General features: G+C 54.8%; 9 protein-coding genes and 1 non-coding gene across 10 annotated transcripts; 5 read left to right on the top strand and 5 right to left on the bottom strand.

Moving 5' to 3' along the window:
* Positions 1–192: 192 nt before the first annotated feature.
* Positions 193–3,054, top strand: BBK36DRAFT_1198619 (DUF1212-domain-containing protein; the record flags this gene model as incomplete). Its single annotated transcript, XM_024897047.1, has 2 exons — positions 193–888; positions 1,081–3,054. The coding sequence occupies exons 1-2, from the start codon at positions 271–273 to the stop codon at positions 3,052–3,054; spliced, it is 2,592 nt and encodes an 863-aa protein (XP_024750159.1). The 5' UTR covers positions 193–270.
* Positions 3,055–5,315: 2,261 nt separating this feature from the next.
* On the top strand, positions 5,316–5,400 carry BBK36DRAFT_t89. Its single transcript has one exon. It is a non-coding gene; the product is annotated as a tRNA-Pro (tRNA).
* Positions 5,401–5,656: 256 nt separating this feature from the next.
* Positions 5,657–8,304, bottom strand: BBK36DRAFT_1168358 (hypothetical protein; the record flags this gene model as incomplete). The annotated part of the gene is made up of 3 exons (XM_024895170.1): positions 5,657–5,785; positions 5,908–7,284; positions 7,558–8,304. The coding sequence occupies 3 exons, from the start codon at positions 8,302–8,304 to the stop codon at positions 5,657–5,659; spliced, it is 2,253 nt and encodes a 750-aa protein (XP_024750158.1).
* Positions 8,305–9,104: 800 nt separating this feature from the next.
* BBK36DRAFT_1198608 (hypothetical protein) lies at positions 9,105–10,112 on the bottom strand (the record flags this gene model as incomplete). The annotated part of the gene is made up of 3 exons (XM_024897046.1): positions 9,105–9,276; positions 9,349–9,767; positions 9,852–10,112. The coding sequence occupies 3 exons, from the start codon at positions 10,110–10,112 to the stop codon at positions 9,105–9,107; spliced, it is 852 nt and encodes a 283-aa protein (XP_024750157.1).
* Positions 10,113–12,508: 2,396 nt separating this feature from the next.
* BBK36DRAFT_1198605 (hypothetical protein) lies at positions 12,509–14,695 on the top strand (the record flags this gene model as incomplete). Its single annotated transcript, XM_024897045.1, has 3 exons — positions 12,509–12,896; positions 12,968–13,135; positions 13,199–14,695. The coding sequence occupies exons 1-3, from the start codon at positions 12,516–12,518 to the stop codon at positions 14,693–14,695; spliced, it is 2,046 nt and encodes a 681-aa protein (XP_024750156.1). The 5' UTR covers positions 12,509–12,515.
* An 854-nt stretch (positions 14,696–15,549) lies between these two features.
* On the bottom strand, positions 15,550–17,178 carry BBK36DRAFT_1116933 (hypothetical protein; the record flags this gene model as incomplete). The annotated part of the gene is made up of 1 exon (XM_024890290.1): positions 15,550–17,178. The coding sequence occupies one exon, from the start codon at positions 17,176–17,178 to the stop codon at positions 15,550–15,552; it is 1,629 nt and encodes a 542-aa protein (XP_024750155.1).
* Positions 17,179–18,264: 1,086 nt separating this feature from the next.
* On the top strand, positions 18,265–18,789 carry BBK36DRAFT_1106090 (mitochondrial import protein Pam17; the record flags this gene model as incomplete). The annotated part of the gene is made up of 2 exons (XM_024889209.1): positions 18,265–18,613; positions 18,686–18,789. Coding segments are annotated over 2 exons (453 nt in total), but the record flags the coding sequence as incomplete, so codon positions are not given.
* A 275-nt stretch (positions 18,790–19,064) lies between these two features.
* BBK36DRAFT_1198585 (hypothetical protein) lies at positions 19,065–20,719 on the bottom strand (the record flags this gene model as incomplete). Its single annotated transcript, XM_024897044.1, has 4 exons — positions 19,065–19,636; positions 19,676–20,075; positions 20,178–20,391; positions 20,491–20,719. 4 exons carry the CDS (start codon positions 20,717–20,719, stop codon positions 19,067–19,069), a joined length of 1,413 nt encoding a protein of 470 aa, XP_024750153.1.
* Positions 20,720–21,019: 300 nt separating this feature from the next.
* Positions 21,020–21,744, top strand: BBK36DRAFT_1198579 (hypothetical protein; the record flags this gene model as incomplete). The annotated part of the gene is made up of 2 exons (XM_024897043.1): positions 21,020–21,022; positions 21,095–21,744. 2 exons carry the CDS (start codon positions 21,020–21,022, stop codon positions 21,722–21,724), a joined length of 633 nt encoding a protein of 210 aa, XP_024750152.1. The 3' UTR covers positions 21,725–21,744.
* A 1,562-nt stretch (positions 21,745–23,306) lies between these two features.
* On the bottom strand, positions 23,307–24,122 carry BBK36DRAFT_1117048 (cysteine proteinase; the record flags this gene model as incomplete). Its single annotated transcript, XM_024890309.1, has 2 exons — positions 23,307–23,975; positions 24,081–24,122. The coding sequence occupies 2 exons, from the start codon at positions 24,120–24,122 to the stop codon at positions 23,307–23,309; spliced, it is 711 nt and encodes a 236-aa protein (XP_024750151.1).
* Positions 24,123–27,522: the final 3,400 nt, after the last annotated feature.

Raw genomic sequence — 27,522 nt, 5'->3', positions numbered from 1 at the left:
AACCGGTATCAAGGATCACCACGCCTAAGGGGGGGGAGCAGACATTCCAGACCAGTGCCAGATATCCGGCCCCAAGCCAAGCGCTCATTACTCATCTTCCATTTTCTTCTATCGTTTATTATTTACATGTGCTCATGCATCTGCGATTACCCCGTCTTCTTCAAAACTACTATGCTCCCTCGTCTCCCTTCTTTCTGGCTCGAAGCCCCTCCGTAAACCCTGAGACAGGTCTCAGAGCCGACCGCACTGGCAGTTCGGCACCCCACAACAATGTCAACAGATCCCAAAGGGTTCGCAGACGCCTACGATATTCCTACGCCGCTCCGCAAGGGTAAGAAGAAGGTTGGATGGAGAGAAGATGGATCGGGACAGGCATCGGAGAGGTCATCAGCAAACCTCTCAGCTGGCCCGGCCGGCAGAGCGGCTGTCTCTCCCAGCAGCGGCGACTTGCTCATGAGCGCGGATGCGCCTTCATATTTTGAACACTCACCTCTGGCATCGCCAATCCCGCGAGACACATCCACTCCCCCCGGAGCCCCAGACGCCCAGGAATTGAGACTTGCCTTAAACAAGGTGCTGCTGACTGAGGAGGAGAGACAACCGTTCCCTCATCCGCAGACGTCACCGGCAGCCACACCGAACACTGGAGAAGCTTCTGCGGTCCCGAGATTTCCCAGGCCTGCCCTTAGGCGCAACACCAGCTACAATGCCCAGGAACAGGAGGAAGCAGACCAGGCGGAGAAGCATGCCACGGAGCGGCAGCTTCGATCCATGACCGACGCACGGCAGCGCGCGAATCTGTTGGCCGTGTCGGTTGGCGCGCTCTACTCGCAATCTGCCCCGGGATCGAGACGCAACTCCTTGGAGCGTGAACGGTCATTCCAGCAAGTCTCAGACGATCATGATCCAGACCTGGATGACGCTGCTGTCCTCTCTCCTTATACGAGCAGTACTCCTATTCTCAAGGAACCTACCAGCACACACACCACCACTCATCGCACCCCCCATAGCTCCCGTTTGTACCAGCCATCCGAAAAGCATGAGGAACGTGAGGACCATGAGGAGCACGACAGAGCGCAGACGCTGCTCAACTCCCATGCTAAAAACCACCTGTTCCACCCGCATCACTCGCCGACGTCCGGACGAACAACTCCCGTGACAATGCAGAACTACGTCCAGGACTACGTCCCCCGGCCCGTTTCGTATCGTGGAGGAATCCTCTCTTCGCTGCTCAAGCTTCATATGCGCGATGAGAACGGCGCCAACCACAATCCAAGTAGCAGCGGGTTTACCACTCCGACTACTGCGCCCTCGACTCCCATGATGTCGCCGAATCCCTCGCCCCCGTCCTCGAGACGCCCCTCAACCGTCAGCACCGTCCGATCGCGCTCCTCCAGCCGGCTGAGAGGCTACCACAAGTCTCACGGCTCCACCTCGTCGATTGCCTTGTCCGAGCTGCTCAAGTCGTCGTCCATGTTTGCTGCTCCGGGATCCACGGAGATCTCGGATCGTCTGGTGGAGAAGATGAAGAAGGCCAAGTCGGGAAGGCCAAAGAAGGACGACGTTCGAATCAAGGTCCACATTGCTGGCATCATCTCACGCCACAGGTACCTGCTGAAGCTATGCCGCGCCCTCATGATGTATGGCGCCCCGACCCACCGCCTCGAGGAGTACATGGCGATGTCGTCGCGAGTTCTCGAAATCGAGGGCCAGTTTTTGTACATACCATCCTGCATGATCATCAGCTTCGACGACAGCACGACACATACGGCGGAAGTCAAGATTGTCCGAGAACCCCAGGGGATTGATCTCGGCCGCTTGCGAGATGTCCACAACGTCTACAAGGATGTCGTCCACGATAAGATTGGCGTGGAGGAAGCGACTCGCCGCCTCGACGAGGTCATGAAGCGAGGTCCCAAGTTCAAGACCTGGTTCCGTGTCTTCATGTACGGCCTTGCTTCCGTTTGCGTTGCTCCTTTTGCCTTTGAGGGCCGCTTTATCGACCTGCCCATTGCATTTATCCTGGGCTGCCTGGTTGGCATCCTTCAGCTGGTCCTCGCTCCTAGTAACCCGCTATACTCCCACGTCTTTGAGGTTTCCGCTGCTCTCGTCACGACCTTTTTGGCTCGCGCCTTTGGATCGATTCAGGGCGGAAAGCTGTTCTGCTTTAGCGCTCTGGCCCAGAGCAGCATTGCCCTAATTCTGCCCGGTTACATGGTCCTCTGTGGATCCCTCGAACTCCAAAGCCACAACATCGTTGCCGGCAGCGTCCGCATGGTCCACGCGGTCATCTACACCCTCTTCCTCGGCTACGGAATCACTATTGGAGCTTCCTTGTACGGCATGCTGGACAGCAACGCGGCGAGTGCGACCCACTGCAACAACCCGCTCAGCGACAACCGCGGATGGAATTTCCTCTTCGTTCCAGGCTTCACGCTATGCCTCTGCATTATCAATCAAGCCAAGTGGAAGCAAACGCCGGTTATGACCCTCATGTCCATTGCGGGCTTCTGCGTCAACAGCTACTCGAGCACCTTCTTTGAGAGCAACAGCCAGATCTCCAACATGCTGGGCGCCCTTACGATTGGTCTCTTGGCCAATCTGTACTCGAGACTTGGCCGACACGTGCAGAACGCCTGTCTGGACCTTGCCGAGTGGTGGCAGGCGCGCGTCCAGCCGAGGTTTTCTAAGAAGAAGCCGCCGATGCCTCCGTTGCCCGACGTCGAGTCCAGCGCAGGACCTACCCCGGAAGAGCCAGAGCGAAAGCCCAGGAAAGTGGGCTACAGCCTTGCCGCCGCTGCCATGCTCCCGGCCATCTTCGTCCAAGTGCCCTCCGGTTTGGCAGCGAGCGGTTCGCTGCTGGCTGGCGTCAACTCGGCAAATCTGCTCAACAACAACACGGCCCATTCCTCCGACAACCAGGTCGATGGCACCGCCTTTACTGTTTTGTTGAGCGTCATTCAGGTGGCAATCGGCATCAGCGTCGGCCTGTTCATGAGCGCCCTGATTGTCTATCCCGTGGGCAAGAGGAGGAGCGGATTGTTCAGCTTCTGATGCACCCATATGGCGGTTGCAGTTACTTGATTTCTCTCCTTGCTCTTTTTTTTTTTTCAACCTCTTCTCTTTCTTCTTCATTCCTTCAGCATTGGCGCGCAGTATCATTACCACAATTCTTCCATTTGTTTTCATAGGGTTCTTTTGGTCTGGAGTTTATACAACGCTCACCGTACAGAGGCTGGGAGTTCGGGGGAGTACTACGGATACTCTTCATACAATGCGGCTTCATATACAGCGATGCGGGCATCCATACAACAGAGCAAGCGGTCCTTATTTACTTTGTTTTACTTTCATTGGCTTTGGTCGAGTTATTTAGCGTGTTTGGTGTTTCCTTCCAGGCAGACGGGAGTTGCGGGGGTTTCTTTGTCATATACGCAGCAGGTGTTTTGGTCCATTACAACAGATTTTCTGGCATAAGAACATACACAGAATAGATACGGAGTAGCTTTTCTACATTATCATACTTATTTCAAGATCACCACATGAGTAAACCACAGGTTCGCAGTGATTCGTTGGGAAGCTCTTGGGCAGAAGTGAGACTGTGTCGTGATGAAACGCGGGTCACTCTCCTTCAATAAGAGTACTTTGGATTGTCATTTGTCTTCACTTTACCGTCTTGTGCACGCCCCGTTTCTTCCCGCCATTACCGCTTATCGTACCCCCCTTACCGGCATATACTACATAAGTTCCAAGGGAGAGCCGCTGGAATGAAGGGACTGAAACGGTCCTCACAGCCACGTGTTTACGAAGGTCAGCTGGGTCTGAAGCAGACATCTTTGTGCAGTCAGACTGAAATGACGCCTGGGGAGGGAATGTACGAGGTTGGAAGGTGGAATATGCGGGGGAGAGACATGCCGTAGAGCCGGGGTGAAGGGGTATGAGTCCCTAGAGGTGAGTCTTTTTGGATTTCTAGTCTATAAGCAGACGATGAGGTCTCTTAAGGGGATCAAGTGTATGTATAGATGTAAAGGTGTGGTTGTAGATGGATATATATTGTAGGATAGACGAGCCGAGGAAGAAGCATTACAGATAGATGGACAGACCACAAGAGCATCATAGACTTGCCGATGTACGGAGTATAATCAGACATTTCGCAGCACGACGCATCTGAAACTGGCGAAACACCCGATTGGCATGTGTCAGCCTGATATCATGTTTCCCCAGTTCAAACTCAAATCAAATCATCAGGGTCCCTGTCAAGTCAGTCACGTCAAGGGGTGCTGCTGCTGTCTTACTTTACGAGAAGCAAGGGCACATCATATCTTTCGTATAGAGAGGGGGGGGGCATGGCGCACTTGGACAGCACAGATTACGTTATGTCGTGCTTTGGGCTGGTATTCTTGGGAGAGTGATTTGTGGTCTTGTGACTTTGAGGTGACTTGCTTTGTATGGTTGTTATAGGAAGTGTCGTATCTGTTAGCTGTCGTAGAAGCTTGACGGTGACTGTTGATTTGTGCCTTTTGGGGGTTGGTGATGGAGAAGAGTGACCTACTAGTAGAAAGGGCTTTTCGTTGCAAGTGAGGCTCTTTGGAGGCCTCGAGATTTGACACGAGGTGAGGTCAGAACCGATCTGTCTCGTGACATCTCTCGCGAAGCCTCCATTGAGAGTCACTCTTAAGATTGACTTCGTCATACATCATGCAGAATCATCTGTGTTCCTTTGAACAATCGTGTCGACATCCGGGGCTCCCGAGGCTCAAAGTTGTATATATCGCTTGACTGAGTCAGTCCCCTTCCACTGTGCGTATGATTCGCAGATCGGAACGCGAAGAATTCTGTAGATTCATGTCCTTTACAGCCAATATATTGTGGTCAAACATTGTGGCTATAAGGTTTATGCAGATTAATGTCTGCCAGTGAGTTCTGAATGGTATGTCCCGAGACGATGGTAATGTATGTGCTTCGTACAAATCGCAAAATGGAAAAGGATCTACGTCCATGGAGGTGTTCTGCTCTTGATGAGTTCTCCATTCTGCTGAAGGTTCTCAAGGTCTACGCTTACCCTGCAAAAAGGCGTCGAAAAGCCGCCACACAGACGACCAACCGACTCCCACCGACTTCCCCCGAAGCCCACAGCTCCAACAACCCCATCTCATCAAACCGTCGTATCTTTCCCACAGTCCCATCCAACAACGATGAAAACCAACTGATTTCACTACAGATTTGGTCTTCACAATCCGTAGTCAAGCCTCGGTACGAAGGAAAGAATGTCAGAGTTTATAAATGCCTTTGCAAATCTTATTCCCGTCAAAGTCATCGGCCAAATGGTCTAGTGGTATGATTCTTGCTTTGGGTTCCCAACTCAACTGCAAGAGGTCCCGTGTTCAATCCACGGTTTGGCCCAAGCAATTGTCTTTTTGCCATTTGTCTCTTTCATCTTACAATGCAGTCCTTTTTTGCTCCAGTGATTTTACTGTATTTGCTTCACTTTCCAGACGACTACTATCTGCAAGGCCTTGTATTCTTGATTGTCGTCTATCGGTTCCTATCATGGTGCTTGCTGGCTTGGTGTAAGTCACCTGCATCCACCTCACGCATTGGTAGGACTGAATGTGTTATCAATTCGTGTCAATTCATCCTCAGATAGGTATTCCTTCTACTAATCCAACACTCGCAACATATCGTACGCCTTGTGCGAAACCGCCTTCTGCACCACCGCCAAAGGATCCTTCTTCCTCTTCTTCGCCTCCCCAGGCGCAGCAACCTCCACCAAATCCCCCTCCACAACCTCGCCCCCATCATCAGCCCCCCCCCCCCCCCCCCCCCCCCCCCCCCCCCCCCCCCCCCCCCCCCCCCCCCCCCCCCCCCCCCCTCCTCCTCCTCGTCAAACATGCCGTTATCCATAAACACCTTCAACATTCCCTGCGAATACCCGCTCACCAGCGCCGTTCCCTTCTCCCCCGCAAGCACCGGCTTCGGCGCAACCTCATCCCCTCGTCCACCACCACCACCACCGCCATAACCCGCCCGCCCACCTGCGAGGTTCCAAAACACCAGCTCCGGCATCTCGTACCCGTGCTCCTCGTACTTCTGCTTGATCCTCTCGTACGAAGAAGCCCACGTCGTCTTCCCGCTCGCGCCATGGTATCCCTTCTCCGCCTGGTCAAACTGCATATCGCTAAACACAAACACGCGCTTCAGCATCTCCTCCTTCTTCAGCCCCTTTTCCACCGCCGTCGGCAGAATCAGGTCCTCAAAGACAGCCACAAAGTTCGTATTCATGCCCCAATCCGCACTCATCATGCTTCTCACCTTTTCGGTAAACGTCTGACCCGCATCGATGGCCTGCATCTGCGGCTTCAGGGAAAAGGTGATGAAGCGGCCCCCAAACGGCGGCTCCGTCACCTCCGCCACCAGCAGCGACAATCCCACCGCCGAGTGCACCGGCGCCGTCCTGTCCTTGAACCTGGGGTCGTACATGCTTCCGGAGACGTCGCACACCGCGATGCACGACGACAGGGTGCCCGAGTCCTTGATGCGCTGGACGAGCGTCTTCCACTGGGCGTCGACGACCTTGACCTCGATTTCCCTGATCTTGGCGTCGATCAGATCCTGCGGACGGCGGAATGCCAACGTTGATGTGTCGGGGATGTTTCCCGACGCGGTGCGCACCATGGCCGAAGGCAGGAGGACCGCTCCCGAGATGTTGGCCTTTCCTTCACCAACCCTGCCAAGATACTCCTTAAACCGGTCCAGATCCTTTCTGATAAACAACTTGGCGTAGTTCTTCATCGCAAGAGACGGCACGCGGTCATACTTGATCTTGTCAAACGCCTCAGCGCTGATATCCCGCTCGACAACCTCTAGATGCTGCCTCAGCGCAGACACGTCCTTGCGGTACTGCTCCCGCGCATACCGGAGATAGACCTCCCTGCCGACGTCTGGGTCGGAGACGGCGCTGCCGAGAGATTCCCGGGGATACATGATTTCGGCAATGGAGCTGATGATGGAGGTGTGTCTGTCGTGAAAGTTGCCGTGCGAGGGAGCCCACTTTGCACAGAGCGAGATGTTCTTCCTCGCTCTTGGATCGGGATGTCGAAGGGCTGCCAGATCCGAGCGAAGCTGCTCGGCAAAGAGCCGCGCGACGGTGACGTGCAGAGCGCGATACACGGCGTCGGAGTTGAACCTCTCCATGGCAGCCTCATGACGACTGTCCCGTTCGCGATGCCTTTCCACCTTGGCCTGTTCCCTCCGCACCGCCTCCTCTTCCCGCATCTGTTCCCGCACCTGCTCCTCCGTCATGGCGGCCTTGCGCTCCCTCTTTTCCTTTCGCAGTCGCCACGCTTCGAAGCCCTCCGCCTGCTGCGCAAACTCCGGGTTCCCAACGCGCACGGTCTGCTCCTCCAGGGCATGCCTAGCCGGCGCCTGCTTCTTCCGCACGCCCGCCCTGTTCTTGTTGTGCGAATACCTCGCAGCCTTCTTCATCACGGCAGTCATGCGCAGACGCTTCTTGCCTTGCCGCTTCCGAATGAACGCCTTCTTGATGGCTTCGTCTTCCACATTCAACACATCCCGCGGATCTGCAAGCACATCCAGCTTCTTCTCCATGCACAGCACCAGGATATTCAACAAGTCCTTCCAATACCCGTGTGACACGCCATGCCGCACATCAAACTGATCCACCGCGTCCTCATCCCCCTCCCGCTTCTCAATCTTGACAAACCCTTCATCCTCCTCCTTGCGTACCTTCTTCTCGATAACAGGCCGACTGAGCCAGCGCAGGTTGCCCATCAGTGTGAGAGGATGATTCTCCGCCAACCACCCCGCCGCCCGGTAAAACACATGCTTCGAACTCTTGCCCAGGTGAATCGACCGAGCATTGAATATCATCTTCAACGTGATGAGCGGATGCACCGCCCACGCCGCGTCGAGCAGCTCCTTCAACCTCTCCCCGGAAACGACCTCCTCCATCTCGAAGAACAAGTCGACCAGCGCATTCTGTGTAGATCGGAACGCAGCATCTGCGTTTTGCGTCAACATTCGATTCGAAAACTCTCCGTCCTCCTTGTTTTCGTCGGGTGTTGCTGATGGTTTGGTTTCGCCGGTGAATGCGATGCCGTCCATGGAGTCTTCCACTTCCAGGGACTCGAGAGACAGCACCCCGTATTCACCCCGCAGCTCATCAGAGAGATACTTGTCGAAGGCGGCCGGCGACTTGAACAAGGCTTCGTGGAAGAGGAAGAGGACGGGGTAGGACGTCCTGAGAAACCAAGGCTCCTCTTGGGCCTGATGCTCGGTTGCCGCCATGGTGAGTGACTGCATGCAGGTGAGCGGCGTGTAAGACGAGGAGAGAAAGAAAAGGAAGATTGAGAATCAACAGCGTAAAGCAACCTAGCCCGCTATATGGCTATATATATTAGATCCAATGGCCTCTCATGCCATAATTATAATATAACAATAGTCAAGCTGCTAGTCACGCCGTCTCAAAGAAGCTCGCCGGCATGACTCAGACGGGCATTGCGTGCAGGCAGAAGCCGCACTGGTCGCAAAGGGAACAAGCGTGGCTCGTTCTCTAAACGAAGCTCAGCTGATTGGATCAATTGGGGCACAAACAAGATAGGCATAACATATCGTTACATCTTGTGGCGTCCCATGCGTCTGCTGAGTGGGAGGTGGTTTGGGGATTGAAATTGCGAGGCAGAGGGCACTGTAGGGCTCGCGCCGATTCTAGCGTGCAAGATTGGCGCAAGTCTTGAGATCGATCTTGGCGCAAAAGAGGCGACATGGCATGGAAAGAAGAATGGCAAAGGCAAGACGTTGAAATTTCCTGTTTGTATTCGTTTTGATGAAGAAGAAGAAGAGGACTGTATATGGTATCTCATGAGGCGGACATCATTAATTAGTGTAACGTAATAGACAAAATGCCATGCGTGGTGATGGATGCATCCGCTGGCTAACTGAAAGAAACGCGCGCGTAAATCATAAGAAACTGTCATAAACCACCAAAACTCTCCTCCGCAATATGACGCCGATGATGCTGACGTGGTATATATGTGCTTTGTAGTATGAGGACATCTGCACGCTGTATGCTGATGCTGGGAATGTGCTCAGAGACGCATGGATATCATCTCCAGATACTGCTGCTCTTCCTGGGTCAGATAGACGTGCTCGGGCACAATGACGTGTCCCGGCTTGATGATGATGTCGGCAGCATAGACCCGGTCTTCCTTCTCCTCCTCATTCTCGACGGCGGCGTTGGCTTCCACGTCCGACACGTATCTGTCTTCGCTGCTCGCATCTGCGGGCTTGGTTTCGGCTTCAGCTTCGGCTTCAGGAGCCTTCTTCTTGGACTTTCGGCGGCGGAACATGGAATTGGGCTGTCTCAAGTCTTCCGCAGCCCACCAGTAGACGGGGAACTGGCGCTCGATGTTGTTAATGACAAGCGCCGCGCCGAGCATCAGGGAGCATCCCAGCAGCATGACGGGAATCAGGAACCAGCCGACTTGGATGAGAGTGGGATCGACCACGGCCAACAAAGCCGTCGCACCGGCAGGCGGGTGAACCGTCTTGGTCAGTGCCATGACCGCGGTGGCAGAAGCGCAGGCCAGGGCACCGCCCAGCCACTTGATGTCTTCGAAGTTGTCGCTGAGAAGAAAGAGCTTGCCCACGGCGCAGCCGACGATGGAGGACATGAGTTGTCCACCAATGGCGTTTCGCGGCTGGGCAAGGGGAGATTCAATGGCGTAGAATTCGAGGACAGCAGCAGCGCCCTAGACATTACCCCCCGTTAGTTGTCAAGACCATAATTATGTGTATATATTCTCATATGATGATCACATCAGGGGTTGACTTACAAAACTGCCCACAATCAGAGGCACGTGGTGAGGGGGAAAGGAGGCAACATGTTTCCCAACGGCTTCAATCATGAGAATAGCAGCAAAGACGCCGATAAAGGCCCAAAAGATCTGCATCAGGTTGCCCGTGCCCTGAGGCTTGGTCTTGCGGTACCCGAACCAGTAGGCGACGGGATACGGGATGTGATTCCATGGCGGAGGAGGAATGAAGGGGTTGAGGAACCGGTCAATGTTGAAGTTCCAGGAATGATGGCGCGGCATGGCGGCGGCTGTTTCTATGCGTCACAGCTGATGCCGGTATGAGCTGAGAGAGGGTATCTGATGTCTAAGAGAGACGGATAAAGACAATGAGCTTGTCGCGGTTTTGGTGTTCACAATAAGCGAGGGCTCGTGGCGAGACGGTGCCGCTGAAGCGAAGGGATTCGATGAGACAGGCAAAAGAGAGATGGGACTCCTCTGTCATCAAGACTCGCCAAGGCTATGAGGGCATTGACCGCATAATATACAGATGCCTGCTTCGCGAACTAGGACCGCGAGGTGAACATGAGAAAGAAAAACTGAAAAAGAGAGATGCTGTGCCGCGGAGAATGGCGAGAAGATGAGGAGAAGCGAAACGGCGTAGAGGAGGCAAGTACACGTCGTGTACCCCCGGGATGGCCAGTACTGGGGTTGCGCGGGTACACAAGACCAGCGAAAGGTATCGAGTACGCAGCGAGTACAGGGAGAGAAGAGAAAAGACAGCTTTTGCAGAGGTAAAAGAAGCAAGAAACGATGGCTTCGTCGTCGTCCTCAGAGAAGCAGCCACTCAGAGGCGAACCTTGTACGTAAGAAAAGCAACTACTCAGGACGCCCTGTTTGCGGGAGACGGACGAGCTAACGGGCTAGCGGAGACGGGGAAAGTACCTGTCGGTACCGTCGACTTTGGCTCCAGATTCAGCCATGGCTGTTGGTGATGGGTTGTTTGCTGTGTCGAAGCGATGAAACCCAACCTTGCAATTTTTTTTCCCCACTCAAATTGCCTGAATCTCTTGATTGGGATACTTCTGCTTGCTGGAATTCTTGGTGTTCCCGGAGCTGCATTGTCACTTCTGCTTCCACTCTCGCCGTGTGACAAGATTCAATAGAGTCCTGTCTCATCCGCTCTCATCTCACAAAGACAACCAGCAGCTAGCCTACTCTCACGCGTCCAATTCACATTTTCCAGGGATCACAGCATCCCCCCCAGACAAAGTCGCGGTACTTGTCCGGTACTCAATCACCTTCGGCTTTGGCTCGGCATGCGTCTCTCCGGGCTACTCCCGCTCCAGCGAACCCCTGCTCCAGCAACTTCCAACCAACCAACACAGCAGATCGGAAAAGGCGAAATCTTCAAGGGAACCGGTAACTCAATGCGGGATCGCGAATCTCGTCGTTCTACTAGTAGCACTACAGACGAGAAGCTTTGACGAAAGACTAGAGGGCTTTTATTCTCCGAGCTGGCATCTCCGGCCCCAGCCTTTCCCGGGACTCTCGCTCTTCTTGTGTGCTCTTCTCCTCTCTCCCTTGTCTCGCTTCTTCCAATCCCCTTTTCCATACCCCAGCGGTTATGACGTGCCAAAGTCCCACATGGCCGAGATAAAATCGATACCCGATTCTCCTGACCCCAGCCCTGTAGGAGCAGTAGCCTTTTTCTTTTCTTTAGCTCGCTGACGGGCTAGTACTCGCAGAAACCTTCTGAAAGGGGAAACGCCATGTTCCAGAACAAAAGCCGTTGAGGCTGCCGAGAAGCGTTTGAGGAGCACATGCGCTGTGGCTTTTATAACTACAAATCCTTCATCTACTACTATTGATTATGAACTTTTCTCTAGGCTTCGCCGAGTTCTTCTTATATATGGAGCATAATTTCCATCAATAAGCCCACGGAGATGTGCCATCACGGGCTTGACCACTGACTCGCCGACTGAGCTACAACTATTACCCTCATTGCCTCTGCGCCTGATCGCTTTTCCTCCTGTTTTGATATTCAATGACATTTCTGATATGAAAATGCTCTTTGTCGACATGATTCCATCAGTGATAATCACTTGATCATACGAACAGGTCCCCACCCCGTCAATCACTACTCCTAGGCAAGAAATACGGGTTGCAGCATGTATATTCATCTACTAAACAACGTTATGAGCTGTCTTGGCAACATCTTACCCTCAACCCATCCCATATTCCATCACTCCCCTTAAACACCATCACGACAAACTCCCATGTTTGTATGTCCACACAGCATTGATATTTGGATCTAACTGGAAGCCCGCCTGTGAATCACACAAACTACCGTTCCTGCCACTTCTCCGCGTTTCATCGGCACAGAGACCATCTGCCCGACATGACTTCTACTATGATTCACTGCCATTTCGGTCTCAACTATCACAAGGCACCCGGATAGCAAAGCCGTGAAGATCAGGCACACATCCAGCAAACCCATCCTACCAATGTCAAGGAGGCAACCGCCGCACAAAAATCTACTCCAACTCTACAAAGTGCAGCTCACCGCGCACGGCATCTGCACTCCTTCAACCTCAACCTCTTCTCTCATCTCGCCGCTTCACTCTTCTTCCACCTCTTTCACATTTCATTCCTCCTCCACTCAAAGCTCGAAAAACGCATGACTTTGCTCGCATCTTGGCGCAAATGGATCCTCGAGCCGCAGACCGGCTCATCGACCTGACGCCTCCTGCGTCCAAGGCCGCATCGCCCACCACCGGCTCTGCCCTTGTCCGCCACGACCAGCAAGGAAGCAAGGCTGTTTTGATTCAGCTGGACGATGAGCCTTCAACACCCATCGGCCCTGGTCTGGTGGATGTTTCCTCCGGTTCGACGTTGATTGCTGCCTCTGGGGAAGGCCCGGCAGCTGAAGCAAACATCTCCAACAACGTCGACCAGACCAAGTGCGAAGCGACTGAAGTTCAGGGAACCCAAAACAAGCGAGCTAAACATCTCGAGAAAGTGCATGAGATTCAAGATGCTTTGTGGCAGGGGCTCCATCAGCTCCAGTATATCGTGTTTGAAGCAGTAAGTGGGCATTCCCATTCCTCACTTCACATACTGGTGATACTCAGACTGATTTCAAATTATTTCAATAGGATGAACTTGTAGAGGCCATCGAGAGCTCACACCAAGATGGATCGCACGACTCCCTCCTCCTTGTCATTCGAGCCGTAAGCAAGTCGCTCGTTGGCGTTCGCCACATCGTCAAGTCAAATATTGCGATGATGGAGGAAGCAAGCGGTCTCTCGACTTCTTCCAAGGCTGTGGATGTAAGATAAGCTCCCCAACCCAGGACTAGTTGACATACTGACTGTGATCTGTAACAGGCTCCTAGCAAGCCAACAGTGCGGGTTGCCGCACCAGGCGTGCCAGGCCGAGCCACAAAGTTGCAACAAACAAAAGACTACGACGACGAGGTGGATCTCTTGCTTGATGATGTCTCTCCTGCTGCGGCAATCACTGGCAATGCTGACGTTGATTCTCCGGGCAACCAAGCTGCTCCGGCCTGGAACATTGCTTCGCCTGGAGCAGCCGATCCCTTTGTCGACTCCGCACCAGGAAGCGCTGTTCTGAGCCTGAGATTTCATCCTTCGATTACAAGCATTGCAAGATACATGTGTCCAAAGCTCTGGGTCGTCGGACTGCCCAGCCGCCGCGTCATCCTCAAGAACCTCCCCTCTGACATAACGCTGGCTCACATCTCCAGAGGCATTCGATCCCAAGATGGCCTCATCAGCATCCAGATGCTCAACACTGCCTCCATCTTCAAGAACCAGACTCAAACTGCCATGCTGGAATTCATCAAGCCCAAATCGGCTGCCGACTTCACCATCGCCGCAGCTTCATCTCCCCTCATCTACGAGACCAAGTACGGTCGCCAGTATCGTGCAGAGGCATGGCTCATCCCAACTCCCTCCTACCATATCAGCAAGATCAACATGGCATTCATTGGTGCCAAATGCACTCGTGCCATGATGCTCAAGGGATTTCCGAAGGAGTGCATCTGGTACTTTATCAGCGCCATTGGCTTGACAAGCATTGTCCGCGCTGACTACGATCCAATCAATGACTCGTTGACTGTCGAGTTCACGACCCTCTTTGAAGCACACAAGGCAGATCGATCCATCTGGTGTGGAGGATTCTCCGACTTTTACCAATACGACGAGGCAAGCGGCCAGTTTCGAATCTTCCAAAATGATTCGACCGACGTATACGAATCCAAATACAATCCTCCTCGCCCTCGTGAAAATCCGGTGAAGCATCTGCCCGATGACGACCTGGATGCCAAATACAACTGCCATCCCTACAACGACTACGTCCCGCCCCATCTCCGCACCGCTCCAACAGGTCCAACACGCCTCCCCCTCCGAACTCGCATCGCTCTCCAGCGCGACATCGACGAGACCCAAGTCGACGGCTACCTCGACGACCTCGAAAAGCACAAGGACACGGAATACCGCATCGTCGGCAGCTCCGTCACCCTCAAGCGCCGCAAGCACGGCTGGAGCATCTCCGACGAGGACGAGACCAAGCTCCTCCTGGCAAACACCCTGCACGACCCGCAGTGGGCAGACTACTGGGACGAGCACTACAAGTGCAAGGGCGAGATCAACCGGCGCAAGTACGAGCAGTACGGCATGGTGGCCCAGCATCGGCGGGAGGTCGCCGCGGAGCAGGGTCTCGGGGTGGAGGCGGTGCCCAAGTGCCCCAAGGGGTGTGAGATGGGATGTCGCGACATGAAGAAGACGCCTGCGGCCCCCGTCGTCAGGGAGTTTCTCAATACTTCAAAGGTTTCGGTCATTGATACGGGGTGTGGAAAATGAGCTTACAACGGTTTCGATAGGATGGAGTTTAGGGGGGAAAAAGGTCACATTTGCTTAGGAGGATTTCAAAAAGGGATTGGAGCCAGAAGGTTTTTTCCTGGCAGGGGACTTCAAAGGGTATGATGTCTTTGGGCGGCTTGATTCTCTATGCATCCGCAGCTCTGTGCTGTAACTGGGACCAGAGCACACGCGTCGTTGCATGGCATAGCCTCACGAGTCTTCGTAAAGAGCAGCCGCGATTCGCAGTGTGTTACGTGTTATTACGGTAGCCAGCCGTATATCGGACATCAAGGTGACTACAGGTCGATGGATCATATTAGTTTTAGGGAATTCAGGTGAAAAAGAAAAGATACTTTGCTGTTTGACAACTACGCAGGTTGTATGAAATGGTGTGAACCAAGTGTTTGATGGTGAACATACTCCGATTCATATTGGGAGCTACAGGTGATGTCGGCATCATGATATCTATCAGCGCCATGAAGTGGGTATCATATATATGTAAAAGAAAGGTGGTATAAATCACGAGATGCAGGTCATGTCTAGCATCACAGCATGGTAACGGGAGGAGGGGGAGTAGAGGCCATAGATTCTGCTGCAAGGCACAGCATGAAGGATTTCATCTCCTACGTGGTTCACGCCACGCCAAACGGTACATCACAACATCCCCGTGATCCCAACATCAATGGATCTTCGAATGAAACGGAAAAGAAAGTAGACGAGGCTACGAGCTTCCATTCCTAAACCCAAGCGCATAACATTACACCGCAAAAACACCAAAAGCGAATCAGATATCCCTGCGCCAAAAAACTTCGCTAATCCCAATTCCACAGCATGATAAATTCGCCAATTGATCGTCAAGGAAACCCCCGATATACGCCAAATGCAGTCGAGAGAGCGCCGGCAGTCGTCGGCCACAGGCTCTGGCTCGGCATCTCGCCCTCGCCCCCTTCTGTGACGACGAAGAACTCGTCCTGCCCGTCACCGTTGAGCTCGTCCTCCTTGCCGTCATATGCTTCGTCCACCATCTCGAGATTGTCTTGATCCCCCGCAAACGCCTCACTAACGCTGCTGTATTTTCTGCGGACGCCGGGCCAGGACAATCTCGATTGCTTCATGACGGGGCCTTGCTTGTGAGAGCTCTTCTTGGAAACGCCGTTCTTGACGTCCGTCTGTTTGACGCTGCTCTGTTTGCTGCCTGGGCCTGACTTGGCCAGGCTTTTCCGTTTATTCCTAGATGTCTTGAAAAAGTTCCGCACTAGGTTCGGCGGGATGTTTTCCTCGGGCTCCCACGTCTTCTTTTGGTCAGGCGGCCAGTCGCCTTCCCAACTGACCTTGAAGTAGCGCACTACGCCACGGCCTTCCACCTCGTAGTACTCGACATCCTCTATCCTCTCCACCACCCAGTCTGTTTCCCCTTCGGCCTGCGCAGGTGGGCTGTCCTCTTCAGGCCTGGGTCTCTTTTTTGAGTTCTTTGGCTTGGCCTTTGTCAGGGTACTTTCCACAATGCTGCCCGCTTCGCTAACTGGCAAATTCTGGGGGTGTACCGTCTCAGTCTGTGTCGCGGGTGGCAATGACAGCACCTGCTGGCCTTGGTCGTTTCGCTGGATGGATGATGTCGGCATCGGTGATCTGTTGGCTGGCGTCTGGCTCCCGCTACTTGAATCTGCTGATGATTCGGACCTGGTCAAGGTGGATGGTTGTATGGGCGCCGCGGACGGCTGTCCGAGCCTCGCCGGTATAGAATCTGCTTGCGAACCATTTTGCATAGGAGCCGATGGTCCGCTTGGCGGCGGACTCTCTGAGTCTTCAGACATGTCATCCTCAGTAGGCAAGAAGCCATGCACGCTCTGGAACTGCTCCTGCGCAATCTGCCGTGACGGGCTTCCCTCCTCGTCCGACAGCCACTCAAACTCCTCCAGCCTGGCCTTCTTGGGCGTCGTGAGGCTCATGACTCCCGCTTTGTGCCGTGACTTTGCCTGGGCGACTGTCTCTGGCTCGGCGACAACAGCAGTCTCTATCTGACTGTGCGCCGGCGGCCGTCCCCTCTTCTTCTTCTTTGCCTGTGGCGCCACCAGATCCGACTTGAGCTCCGCTTCCAGCCTGCCCTTTTCGTCGTCCAATTCCTGCTCCAGCCGCGCTTCAAAGTCTTCGAGGGTGCGGGGGGAGACGTAGTCCAGCACCTGCATGGCCGGGACGACCTTGCTCGCGGCTGGAAGATCGCGCCATCCAATCAAGTAGGCCATCCTCTTGGGCAGAGGGCGGCCGTTTGGCGCAAGGCCCGGAGACGGAAGCAGGACGCGCTCGATGATGTACGCCGTGGAGTCGCCGGGAGGAAGGAGGGAGATGGGCTGCAGGGGCGGGCCGCTGCCGGGGACGTAGTCGGCGGGCTTGGACGTGAGAGGGATGACGATTCGCGATCTTGTCGAGGAACCGGAGGGAGCTGGTTTGCGCTTGGGATCGCCTGGCCGAGACAGAGGAACCATGCCTCGGCCGGCCAGGCGGCGGTCCCAGAACTCGGGGTCGAAGAGCATCATGACAGGATGCAGCGGGGGAGTCGGGCTAGCGAGCAGCCGGCGGGCGTGTTCATGGTTTGTGCGAGGGGCCGCAATGGCGTGGATGGGGGCGGTTGTCGCGTGGGTGCTGGAGGAGAGGCGACGGGCCGGGGGATCGTGGTATCAGACGCGAAGAGAGAGGTGGACGAGCGGATGACTAAGCGGCTGGTTTGGGATGCTGTAGTTGTAGATGCTCAAGGCTGAACTTCTGTTGCTTCACATTGCTAGCTCTTCACGATGCCTTGTAGAGAGGGAATAAGGCCCTGTTGACGAATGAACCAGACACCAGAAGCCGCGATATATTCAATTGTTCAGATAAGCACACAAGTCTTGCACCAGCGTGAGCCTCGTCCATCTGCATCACTATCCGAGGCTCCAAGGTTCTTCCCTCTTCCACTCGCCCGCTGTAGCTCAGCGATCAGGTGGGGAACCCTTGCCTTGCCTTGCCTTGCCTTGCCGCAGCTCTGCTAAAGCGCCTCACAAGCATCTGCAACCGTCTGCATATCTCAGCCCTGCAAAAAAACTTCAAAGAAAGCCCTTCCTCGACAACAGACCACCAATCCACCAGAGGCTCACAGCAATTGTCCTCGCAAACGCTCGCCTCTCTCTCCTCGACAACAACACTCTCAAGCCCTCAGACATCTCTTCGAATTGGCGCCGCATCTCGCAGCATCCAACATGTCGCTCAAAACGCTGTGCCTGCGCATCCCCGCATCGCCAGCCCTCGCGCGATGCTGTCCCCGAGCCTCGTTCCCGCCGTCCAACATCTCCGCGCCCGCCCTCGCGCTGTCCCGACCCCTTGCGCGGGCAAACCACAGCCTCTCGAGCTCTAGACCAAGCGCAATCGCCGCCTCCAGCCCGCGGCCGTCCATCGCCAGCCTCGTCGCAACCCGAGCCTCGTCCTCCCGCTCCCCCACCATCTCCTCCTCCTCCTCCTCGTCGTCATCCCTCCGCGCCCGCCCCTACACCAGCAGCGCCAGCGCCAGAACCACCAGCGACCCCGCCGCCCCGGCGAACCTCGACTGGAACTCCTTCTTCAAGCTGCGCCTCCGCCGCCGGCGCATCCAGCTCCTCTTCTCCGTCATCACCGGCCTCGCGGGCGGCGCCGCCGGCACCGTCGTCCTGGCCGAGGGCTTCGCCGAGCCGCTCATCGCCCAGGTCCCGCTCGACCCCTTCTTCACCCTCGGCATCATGACCATGGCCTGCGCGGGGCTGGGCTGGCTCATCGGGCCCACGATCGGCAACCAGGTCTTTTACCTCGTCAACCGGCGCTTCAAGGCGCAGATGCTGCAGAAGGAGGCCGAGTTCTTTGCGCGCGTCAAGAGGCACCGCGCTGATCCTACCAACTCGAGCGCGGGCAACCCAGGTATGTAGACTTCTGTCTCTCTCTGCTGTGTATAATGACAGACGGTCTGATCTAACGTTTCAATTCTCGCAGTGCCCGATTTCTACGGCGAAAAGATCCAGAGCGTGGCCGGATACCGGAGGTGGCTCAAGGACCAGCGGGCGTTCAACAAGAAGAAGTCTGCGTCCTTTGTCTGAAAGCCGAGAAGGGCATTGAAGCAGTGGGAAACGCCGGTGGGCCAGCAACTGTATTTTGTAAGAAGAAAACCTCTCTCTGTCTTCCCCCTTCTTTCTTTCGTGAAAGCATGCTGCGTTGGCGCTGCTCGGGATGGCAAAGGCGGCAAAAAACAAAACGGTACCTCATTTCCCCAGACGTAGTGTCTTGGAATGGCGGTTGTGTAGTATGTATTGTATTATTTATAATGAGAAAGCTCTCTTGTTCGCAATGACTCTCGCCCTCGATATATATCCCGTGCTATATAAAAGGCAGACTCGGATCAACCCCATCCTTCCACGCCCTCAAGCCCCCAAGCACATCCCCGATGAACCGCTCCCCGTTCCGACCAACCCCCCAATCCTTCAACTTCCTCGCCGCAACCTGCGAATCGTTGCCCACCCGGCAAACAACGTATATCGGCGCATCAGGAGGCACGCCCCCCGGTATCAAGTCATCCAGCTCCTGCGCCGCCCCCTCTCGACGAGCCGTAAACCGACTAATCGGCACATTCACCGACCCCGGGATGCTGCAGAGCTCAAAATGCTCCTTCTCTCGCACGTCGAGCAGCACATGCGCCCGCTTCTCCCGTGCTATCCGCTCGTACTCCGCCACCGAGATGCGCTCCTCCGGCCGCAGCAGCTTGACCGGCTCGTTGACGCCGCAGAACTGGACGTAATCCAACGACGTCTTGAGCTCTGTGAGCGTCAAGGCGGAAGCATCCCCCGCGCACGCAAAACAGCCCTTCCTCTTCCCCCTCATCCTGACCGTCCGAAAGGGCACATCCCCCATTGCGCTGAACAGCAGCATTCCAACCTCCTGCTGCTGCTGCTGCTGCTGCTTCCCACTACCCTCTACTCCCTCCGAGACTTCCTCGTCCACACGCTTCTTCAAGTGATGATCCCCCCGCACAAGAAGCTTAATCGCCTCCAGCGCCTGCAAAACGCCCATGACGCCCACCACAGGCCCTACAATGCCCCCCTCGCCACAGCCCACCACGCTCTCCGGAGGGGGCGGCTTCGGAAAGACGCAGCGGTAGCAGGGCCCTCTCCCGGGCGGGTTGTTGAGCACGATGAGCTGCCCCGACGTCTGGAACGCAGAGGCCGAGATGAGCGGCTTGGAGAGCAGGACGCAGATGTCAGAGACGAGGTAGCGCGAGGTAGGATGGTCGGTGCAGTCCAGGACGAGGTCGTACCCGGAGACGATTTCCTCTGCGTTTTGCGGCGTGAGATGTGTAGCGTGGGCATGATACGTGATGGTAGGATTCAGCCTAACAAGCCCAAGTCAGCATTCGCCCATACATACCTTACCCATGAGTACGGAAGACCACTCCCCGTATGTCTTCTCAGAACAAGGGTTGATAGAAGCTCACCCCTTGAGATAGGCAACGGCAGAATCAACCTTCATCATGCCCACCCTCCCCGTCGAATGCGCAACCTGCCGATGCAGATTCGACACCTCCACCGCGTCGCCGTCCACGAGCCCCAGCGTCCCGACGCCCGCGCCGGCAAGGTACGCCGCCGCCGGACATCCCAGCCCGCCCGCGCCGACGAGGAGCACCTTTGCGTTTTTGATGTTCAGCTGCCCTATAATTTTCCTCATTCTTAGCATTCCCTCTCATTTGCTTTTTTCCATATAATCCAAGGGTAAGACGTATGCCAATGGAAATGAGGAGATAGGTTTACCTTGGAGTCCGAAATTGGGCACAATCATCTGTCGGCTGTACCTCTCATACTCGTGCTCCTCCAAAGGCCACTTCCACGCCTCCTCACCATCGCCGTCTAGATTCTTCTCATCATCCCTGTCATTATCGACGACTCTCAGCTTTTCTGCTTCCGCAAGCTGTGCGCGTAGATCCTCCAACTCAGCCTCCCGCTGCGCAATCTCTCTTTTCAAGTGCTCAATCTTCTCCATTTAATCATGCAGCACTCCTTCAGCAACTTTGTAAACAATGTAAGAAAGTGAAAAAGTTAAGTTGTTATCCAAAGTCCGGCTTACAAGCCAAGCCAAAGCTCTAATCCTTACGGCACCAAATCTGCTACTTACCCCACCTACACCTCGGTCAAGCACCCCGCCTCACCGAAACTTCCCCACCAAAAAAGTCCGTCCCATCACCAACTTTTTCTTCCACTCTAACTTCAATCCTCACATGTGACAAACCACCAAAACACCCTACCACATCATCCACAATCCCACCTCCCAACCTCTGACAACATGGTACACACTCTTCCTCCCTCATTTCTCACGCTCATAAAAAACGGACCAAGCAGCTAATATCAAGTGCAAAAGGCTCCCCAAAAACCACCCGCCAAACCATCCGCAACCGCCCTCCGCCACGCCCGCATCACATCCGCCATCCACCCCCTCGCTCCCCCCAAGACGTTCCGCCCCAACGCCTCCACGACAGACTCCTTCCTCTCCACCAAGCGCGACAAGCGCACCATCAAGCACTCCGCCTTCATCTCCCGCGTCGCCTCCTCCTCCTCCAAGATTTCCAAATCCAAAACCCGCCGGCGCTCAAAGACGAAATCCTCGGCTACGCTCAACTCGCTCGACAGTCTCGCCGATGCCCTCCCCGAGCTCGCAGACGGCGAAGGCGCGGCGGAGGTGCTCGATGGGAAGATCAAGCACCAGAGCTTGAGGAGCAAAAGGGGCGCGCTCAAGAGGAAGGAGAGGTTGTTGAGAGGGGAGATGGCGAGGTTTGGTGTTAGCATGGCGCAGCTTTCAACTGTGAAACCCGCAGCGCCGGCGCAGTCGCAGGGGGCTGCCATGTTCAGCAACAGCACGGTGGCTGAGAAGAAGACGGAGGAGGAGACGAAGCAGCCGGCGCCGGCAGCGGTGTCGAATCGATGGGCTGCGTTGAGGGGATACATCTCTGCGACCATGGAGCAGAACCCGGCGTTTGTGAACAAGGCCTGAATGCGATATCTACGCACAAGGCAGGCAGGTTCTTGGGCTTCAAAGGGGGGTGGACCATGACAACGGCAAGGAACAGTCATATAAGGAGGCAAGTAGAATACCCACGGGTTCAAGATGTAAGTCTTGAACAGGACATGTACCATAGAAATGGTAGGCTAGGAGTTTGGCGCACAAGGTCATATCAAATCAAATCATCAGTTTATTGGTCAGTACTCGAATCGATGCTCAGAATGCTATGCCTAAAGCAATGCCCGCTCCTTCGGGAGTGAAAATGAACAAAAGAGAAGAGAATCGTCGTCTGCCACGACAATCGCGTCAATGGCCATGTCCTGTAGCGCCATGCTTCCCTTGCTCTGAAGCCGTCATGCTCATATCTCATCGCCAAAAGTAAAAGAGAAAAGGTAAAAGGTACATAAAAAGTCAAAGACAGAGGCAGAAAAAGTGGTATCTCAATTCTCATCCATCCCCCTCCGCCAAACAATCATCAAGCGCATTGCATCCTCATGTCCGTGGTATGCTCTCCGCCTCCGCAATTACCATACCTATCCAACGCCAAACATGCAGGAATAGTGCATCAAAGACTCGAACCAGAAGTAGAGATAGAAGAAAAAAACAGAAAGAAGAAGCAAAGACACAACTAAACTGGATGATTTGGTGAGCTTTCGCTCTGGGGCACGGCCTTGCGTAGGCACCAGCCGAAAACCTATTCCAAGGCTGCTCGGAGACCACGGTCCTTGATGGGCGCGGCGGCAGGCTTCTGTGGCGTAGTCGTCGTCTTCTTGAGCCCCTTGTTGGAGGCAAACTTGATCTCGAGCATTGTCGGCTTGTTCGGATCGCGAGGCGGCGGGACGATTCGGACCATGCGCACAACGGGAGTCGGGGACCTCCGCGCGCTTTGCGGAGGCTTGCCATTGGGAGAGGCGCTCTTCAAAGCGGTGGCCTTTGTGGTCTTGGTAACCTTGGGTGAGCTGCTCTTTGATGGGGTGGCCTTGGCCGGGCGCTTCGCAGTGGCTGGGCTTTGGATCTGCCCCTTGCCAGGAGCCTTGGCCGATGCACGTCGTTCGGGCTGCGCGATTGGCTTTGGCACGGCGGTCTTTGAAGTATCTGTCTTTGAGGTACCGGCCTTGGAGGTTACAGTCTTGGAGGCATCTGTCTTGGAAGCGATCGGCTTTGAAACAGTCTTCAAGCCAACAGACTTGGAGGTGGCCACCTTTGTTGAGGCAAAAGCCCTGGAGGCAGCGGCCTTGATGGAAGCGACATCCTTTGATGCGCGCGCCTTGGAATCCGTCGTCTTGGCATCACCCGCCTTGGGCTGAACCGTCTTTGCATCGTCGGCAGAGACAGCCGGCTTCTTGGAAACAGGGGGCGTGGACGCGGGCGTGGGCAGCTGCTCATTCGCCCCATCGCCTTGCTGGCCAGGCTCGTGCAAGAGTTTCTGGAAATCTTCCCAAGAGCCGTAGCGAGCAGCTTTCTATTCAATTCGCGGGGGAGTCTTGGTAGAGGCAAAGGGGCTCGCACTTCTCCTTGACGCCGCGGTTAGCCATCGCATATCGGACGGAAACAAAAAGCCAACAGTAGACACTCACGATCGGCGACGCTCTCCCTCCTTGCGCAGGTTCTCAATGATGCGGAGCATCTCCTTCCGGCCACCGTTGCTATCGACCATCTTTCCGGCCATGCTCATGGACACCTTCTCCCTAGCATTGGCGACGAGCAGACGCTTGACGAGCAGGTGGCGCATCAAGAGACAGACAAAGACGCCGCAGTCGCTGCCGTTCTCCTGCTGGGGCGAGTCGTCCAGGTTGACGAACCGGATCGGGCGCTTGACGATCTCGCTGAGCTTCCTGGTGGCCAGGTTGGCCTCGCCGTAGTTGGCGCCGCCGAGGGAGTCGTAGTGAAAGGCGATGCCGTCGAGGACGGAGACGAGCAGCAGCGACCAGTGGCTGCCGCCCTCGGCCATGGCGACGTTGCGGTTGTCGTTGATGGGCAGGAAGACGTGGGTGACCTTGCTGAAGTCGGGCAGCGCGGAGCGAACATGAGCCATGTCGGGTTCCTTCATCAACAGAAAGGTCATGCTCGGGCGCAGCAGGATGATGCGGGCCTGGGGGAAGCGCGGCAGCGTCTCGTGCTCGAGGTACTCCTCCCAGAAGGCGATGTTGTTGTCCGTCAGCCAGTCGTTCTTGAGCGACTTGATGTCCTCGACGGTCAGCAAGACATCGTAGTAGCTGAGGTACGCCTTTTCGGGGGCCAGCTGCCGATCCAATGACGTTAGCATGCAGGAATCGCGGAGAAGCGTGTGGCAGAAGCGTGTAAATGGACGGAGGAGGGTGTAAGTCAATCGCTGGAAACGGCATACAGAGTCGCCAAAGTGGCGGGCCATGCGCTGTCGGAACGGCATCCTGTGGTGGTGGTGGTGGTGCTTGCGCCTCCTTCGCTTGCCGTGATGCGAATCGTCGCGCGACGTCGATGCTCGGCTGGAGGAGCTGGTGCTGGAGCTGGTGCTGGCGCTGGTGCTGCTGCCCCAAGGACGGATCGACTCGGACGAGCTGGTGCTGCTGCCGGAGCTCGAGGCGCGGCTGCGGTAGATGAAGGAGAAGCCGGTGAAGTGGCTGCTGCAACGCGCAAACGAGAAAAGACGAGAATGGATCAGAATCGACTGCACGATTGAGACTTTGGAGAAGAAGAAGGAGAGGAGCCGCGCGACAGGGGAGGGAAGACGAAGCCTTTAATCGAAACGTCAAAAAGGAAGAAGTGAAAGAAAAAAAAAAGTGAGGTGAGAGCAGATTAGATGGAAAAAATAAATGCGGGGCGTTGGGGTTCTGTTCAGCTCTATTCAAGTTGGTGGCCGGCAGCTGAAGCGAAGCTGAGGAGAAGCTCAGAAACGGCGATGACGATGACGAAGTGGGAGGAGGAACAGAGACGTGGTGGACGATGGGATGTTTATGATGGCGATTGTGGTGGTGTGTGTCACTCGTGTGCTTGTAGGGACGATGGGTGTAAGGTAGGGTAAAGGTGATATACCGAGGTAGGCAGTATATATGAGGTATGATGCGTGCGCAAAGCACCAACAAGCCAAGCAGAAACAGGATGGATGCTACCTTATTTCAAGTTGGCGGGCACCGGCAAACAAGCAATATGGATGAAACAGGCCGCAATCTGAACACGGGCATCAACCCAGGCAGCGTTGCACTTGTCAAAAACCACAGCCAGGACAAGCCGTATAAAGAGTCTAGAATCACCCCAAATCAAGGCACTTGACCAAGGCTTCGGGTGCAGAGAGAACAAAGAGTGAATCTCACCAAGAGGCAGCCCCGGAGGCACCGGCACCGGCACCCCAAAAGTGAGAAGCATCACGCTTCAGAGCCAAAGGTGGGCTGTGCCTTGATTGCCGGGGAAGCGCTTGCGTCACTCGACTGGCGGCGCCCCTTCTAGCTGAGCCTAGCAGCAGCAAGAAGGCAGAAGACATCCGATCTAAGTCGAGCAGATGACTTCTTTTGGTGCCCTCGACCGGCGGACCAGGCTGGGTTAAGGTAAGGTACCTAGGTGAAATAGATGGCCCGAACCGGTAGGTGACAACCACCAGGTCCGATCCAAGGGGGGAATATGCCAGAATCATAGATGCGAGCAGTTCGAGCTGCGCATCGTCGCGGATAAGGCAGTAACAGCAAGATAGAAACCAATCCTTACCTCCAGTTGCTCGTAGGCGAAGACGACGCCGACGATGACCTCGAAGACCGCATATTGTATATCGTCGTCAAATCGTTCAAATCCCAAACCAGACTTATCGCAACCCGTAAAATCCGACTCGATTCGACTCGAAACCTCGCTCGCAGTGTGTTTTGTTTCAAGCCGTCCTCGTCCTCATGCACCCGTTGCGTCGTCTCTGCCCTTTTTATTCTTCCTTCTCTCCCCAGGTTAGGCACCAAAAAACACACAAAAACCGACAGATGATGATCCCGCACAAACCGCCAATAAAGAACCGCTTCTCGCCAATCCCAAAGCTCGCGTGTCCTGTCTTCCCCTCGAATGCGGGCAGCCAATCGCCAGCAAACAAAGCCGTGCAACACAGGAGAATCGAATCGAAGGCCAACAACGCAGCAATCCCAGTTGTAAAAAACAAGATGTCTCCCCGGACGCAAGATATATATACTCATGTGCTATATACGACCTGCTTATACCTGACCAACTCCGTCAACCACTTACAAACGACATATGCATACTCCATACTGCATCCTGCTCTCCCTTTTTTTCCCTTCTTCCCTTCTTCTTCCTCTCCCCCTGCCACGCCGCCTTTTCGGCTCTTCCTCGAGGCACTTGCATCTGTCAACCCCGTCAAAGCGTCCCGTTTCAACATCCTCCCATCCTCGATCCGTCCAAGGACCCCCATCTCTCTCTCTCTCCGTCTCCTCTCCTTCATGCCCAGTTTCAGCTACCCAAGCAAGCCAAGCCCCAAGTAGTACCTCATAGTGGACATGTATTACCCGCTGGCATGCACGTCACGTCACCTTTGGGTCGCCATCCCGGGCGGCTTTTTTTTCTTTCTTATGTCTGCTTCGGTTGCTGTAACCATCGTCCCCCACAAGGACCCCTTTTCCTTCTGTTTCCGCTTCTCTTCTCTTCTCCTTCGTTTCCTCTTCTTCCCGCCTGTACTATCATATGCCCATTACACCCTGGCGGGATCTGACACTGCATCGTTTGCCCTTACTTGACCAACACAACCTTGCAAAGCACAAGGCAACTTCATCATCATCCTACATACTCCCACACTTACGTAGTTGTACTCTGTAACAGCATCGCCACCACCCAATTGCAGCCATGCATGCATTTCCCCTCCTCAAAAACCGCAGCACGTCTCACACAAAGTACACACTTTCCTCCCGCGCCTCACATGCCAACCAATCCAATCCCCAATCCCCAATAGGTACACAAAAACCCCCACACAAGCCGCATGCTTTTCTTCCCTTCCCGTCTTACAACGTAGAACTCCTCCCCTTCGCTGGCAACCTGGCATTTGCCCATCCCCCGCTCCGGCATGTCTTTCTCACACTCCGAAAGCACTAACATGAGACAAAAGCGTTTACTTTTCGCCTTGCAGTCGGTTAGTTCCCTATCGTGGTCCCTACCAGCAGCCGCAACTTGACATCAATCCACGACGGCCTGCGTCAATCCCGATCATACCATTACTAGTGCATATAACAACTCACCGAGTACCACTTCGACTCCATATGGACAACCCGACCCCGTTCTCTATGCCGTAGGAAGCGCAGCAACTCCATTCCCACCAGCAAGCTACTGTAGGTACATGTAACGATGGGGATCGAGATCCCGGTATCGCCATGACAGCTTCTCTCACCGCCGGCTCTCCCTGTCATCCTCCCACGCTTTCTGTGAGGCTCCTGTTGTCCGGACCGTATAAACTACTACGTACCTGCTTCGTGGCAGGCCGAACAGAGGTTCATGATTCACCGATACACCCGCTTTGAGACAGCAAACGCCAAGTCTCAGACCAAAGCATGCATCATGATTCCAGACCTCCTCTCCTGATTGGCTGTCTGCACACTTGACACTGGCATCCCACATCACATCATGCATTATGCGACTTCTACGTACCGCCATCACCCAGACCCTGGAGCCAAATTGTCTCGTTTTCCACATACGGACTCAAGATTCACGACTTGCCAAGACCATTCATCGTTGCATTCATACGGGATTGCATTAGACATTACTATGTTCAGATTGCTCAGGCACATCCAGCAATCAACCACATCCATGAGTGCCACTGCGGCTCAACAATCAAC

The sequence above is a fragment of the Trichoderma citrinoviride genome (assembly GCF_003025115.1).
Source record: "Trichoderma citrinoviride strain TUCIM 6016 unplaced genomic scaffold BBK36scaffold_6, whole genome shotgun sequence".
Lineage (NCBI taxonomy): Eukaryota > Fungi > Ascomycota > Sordariomycetes > Hypocreales > Hypocreaceae > Trichoderma > Trichoderma citrinoviride.
Note: the sequence above shows the minus strand (reverse complement) of the source record. Positions and strands in the feature narration are given on the sequence as shown.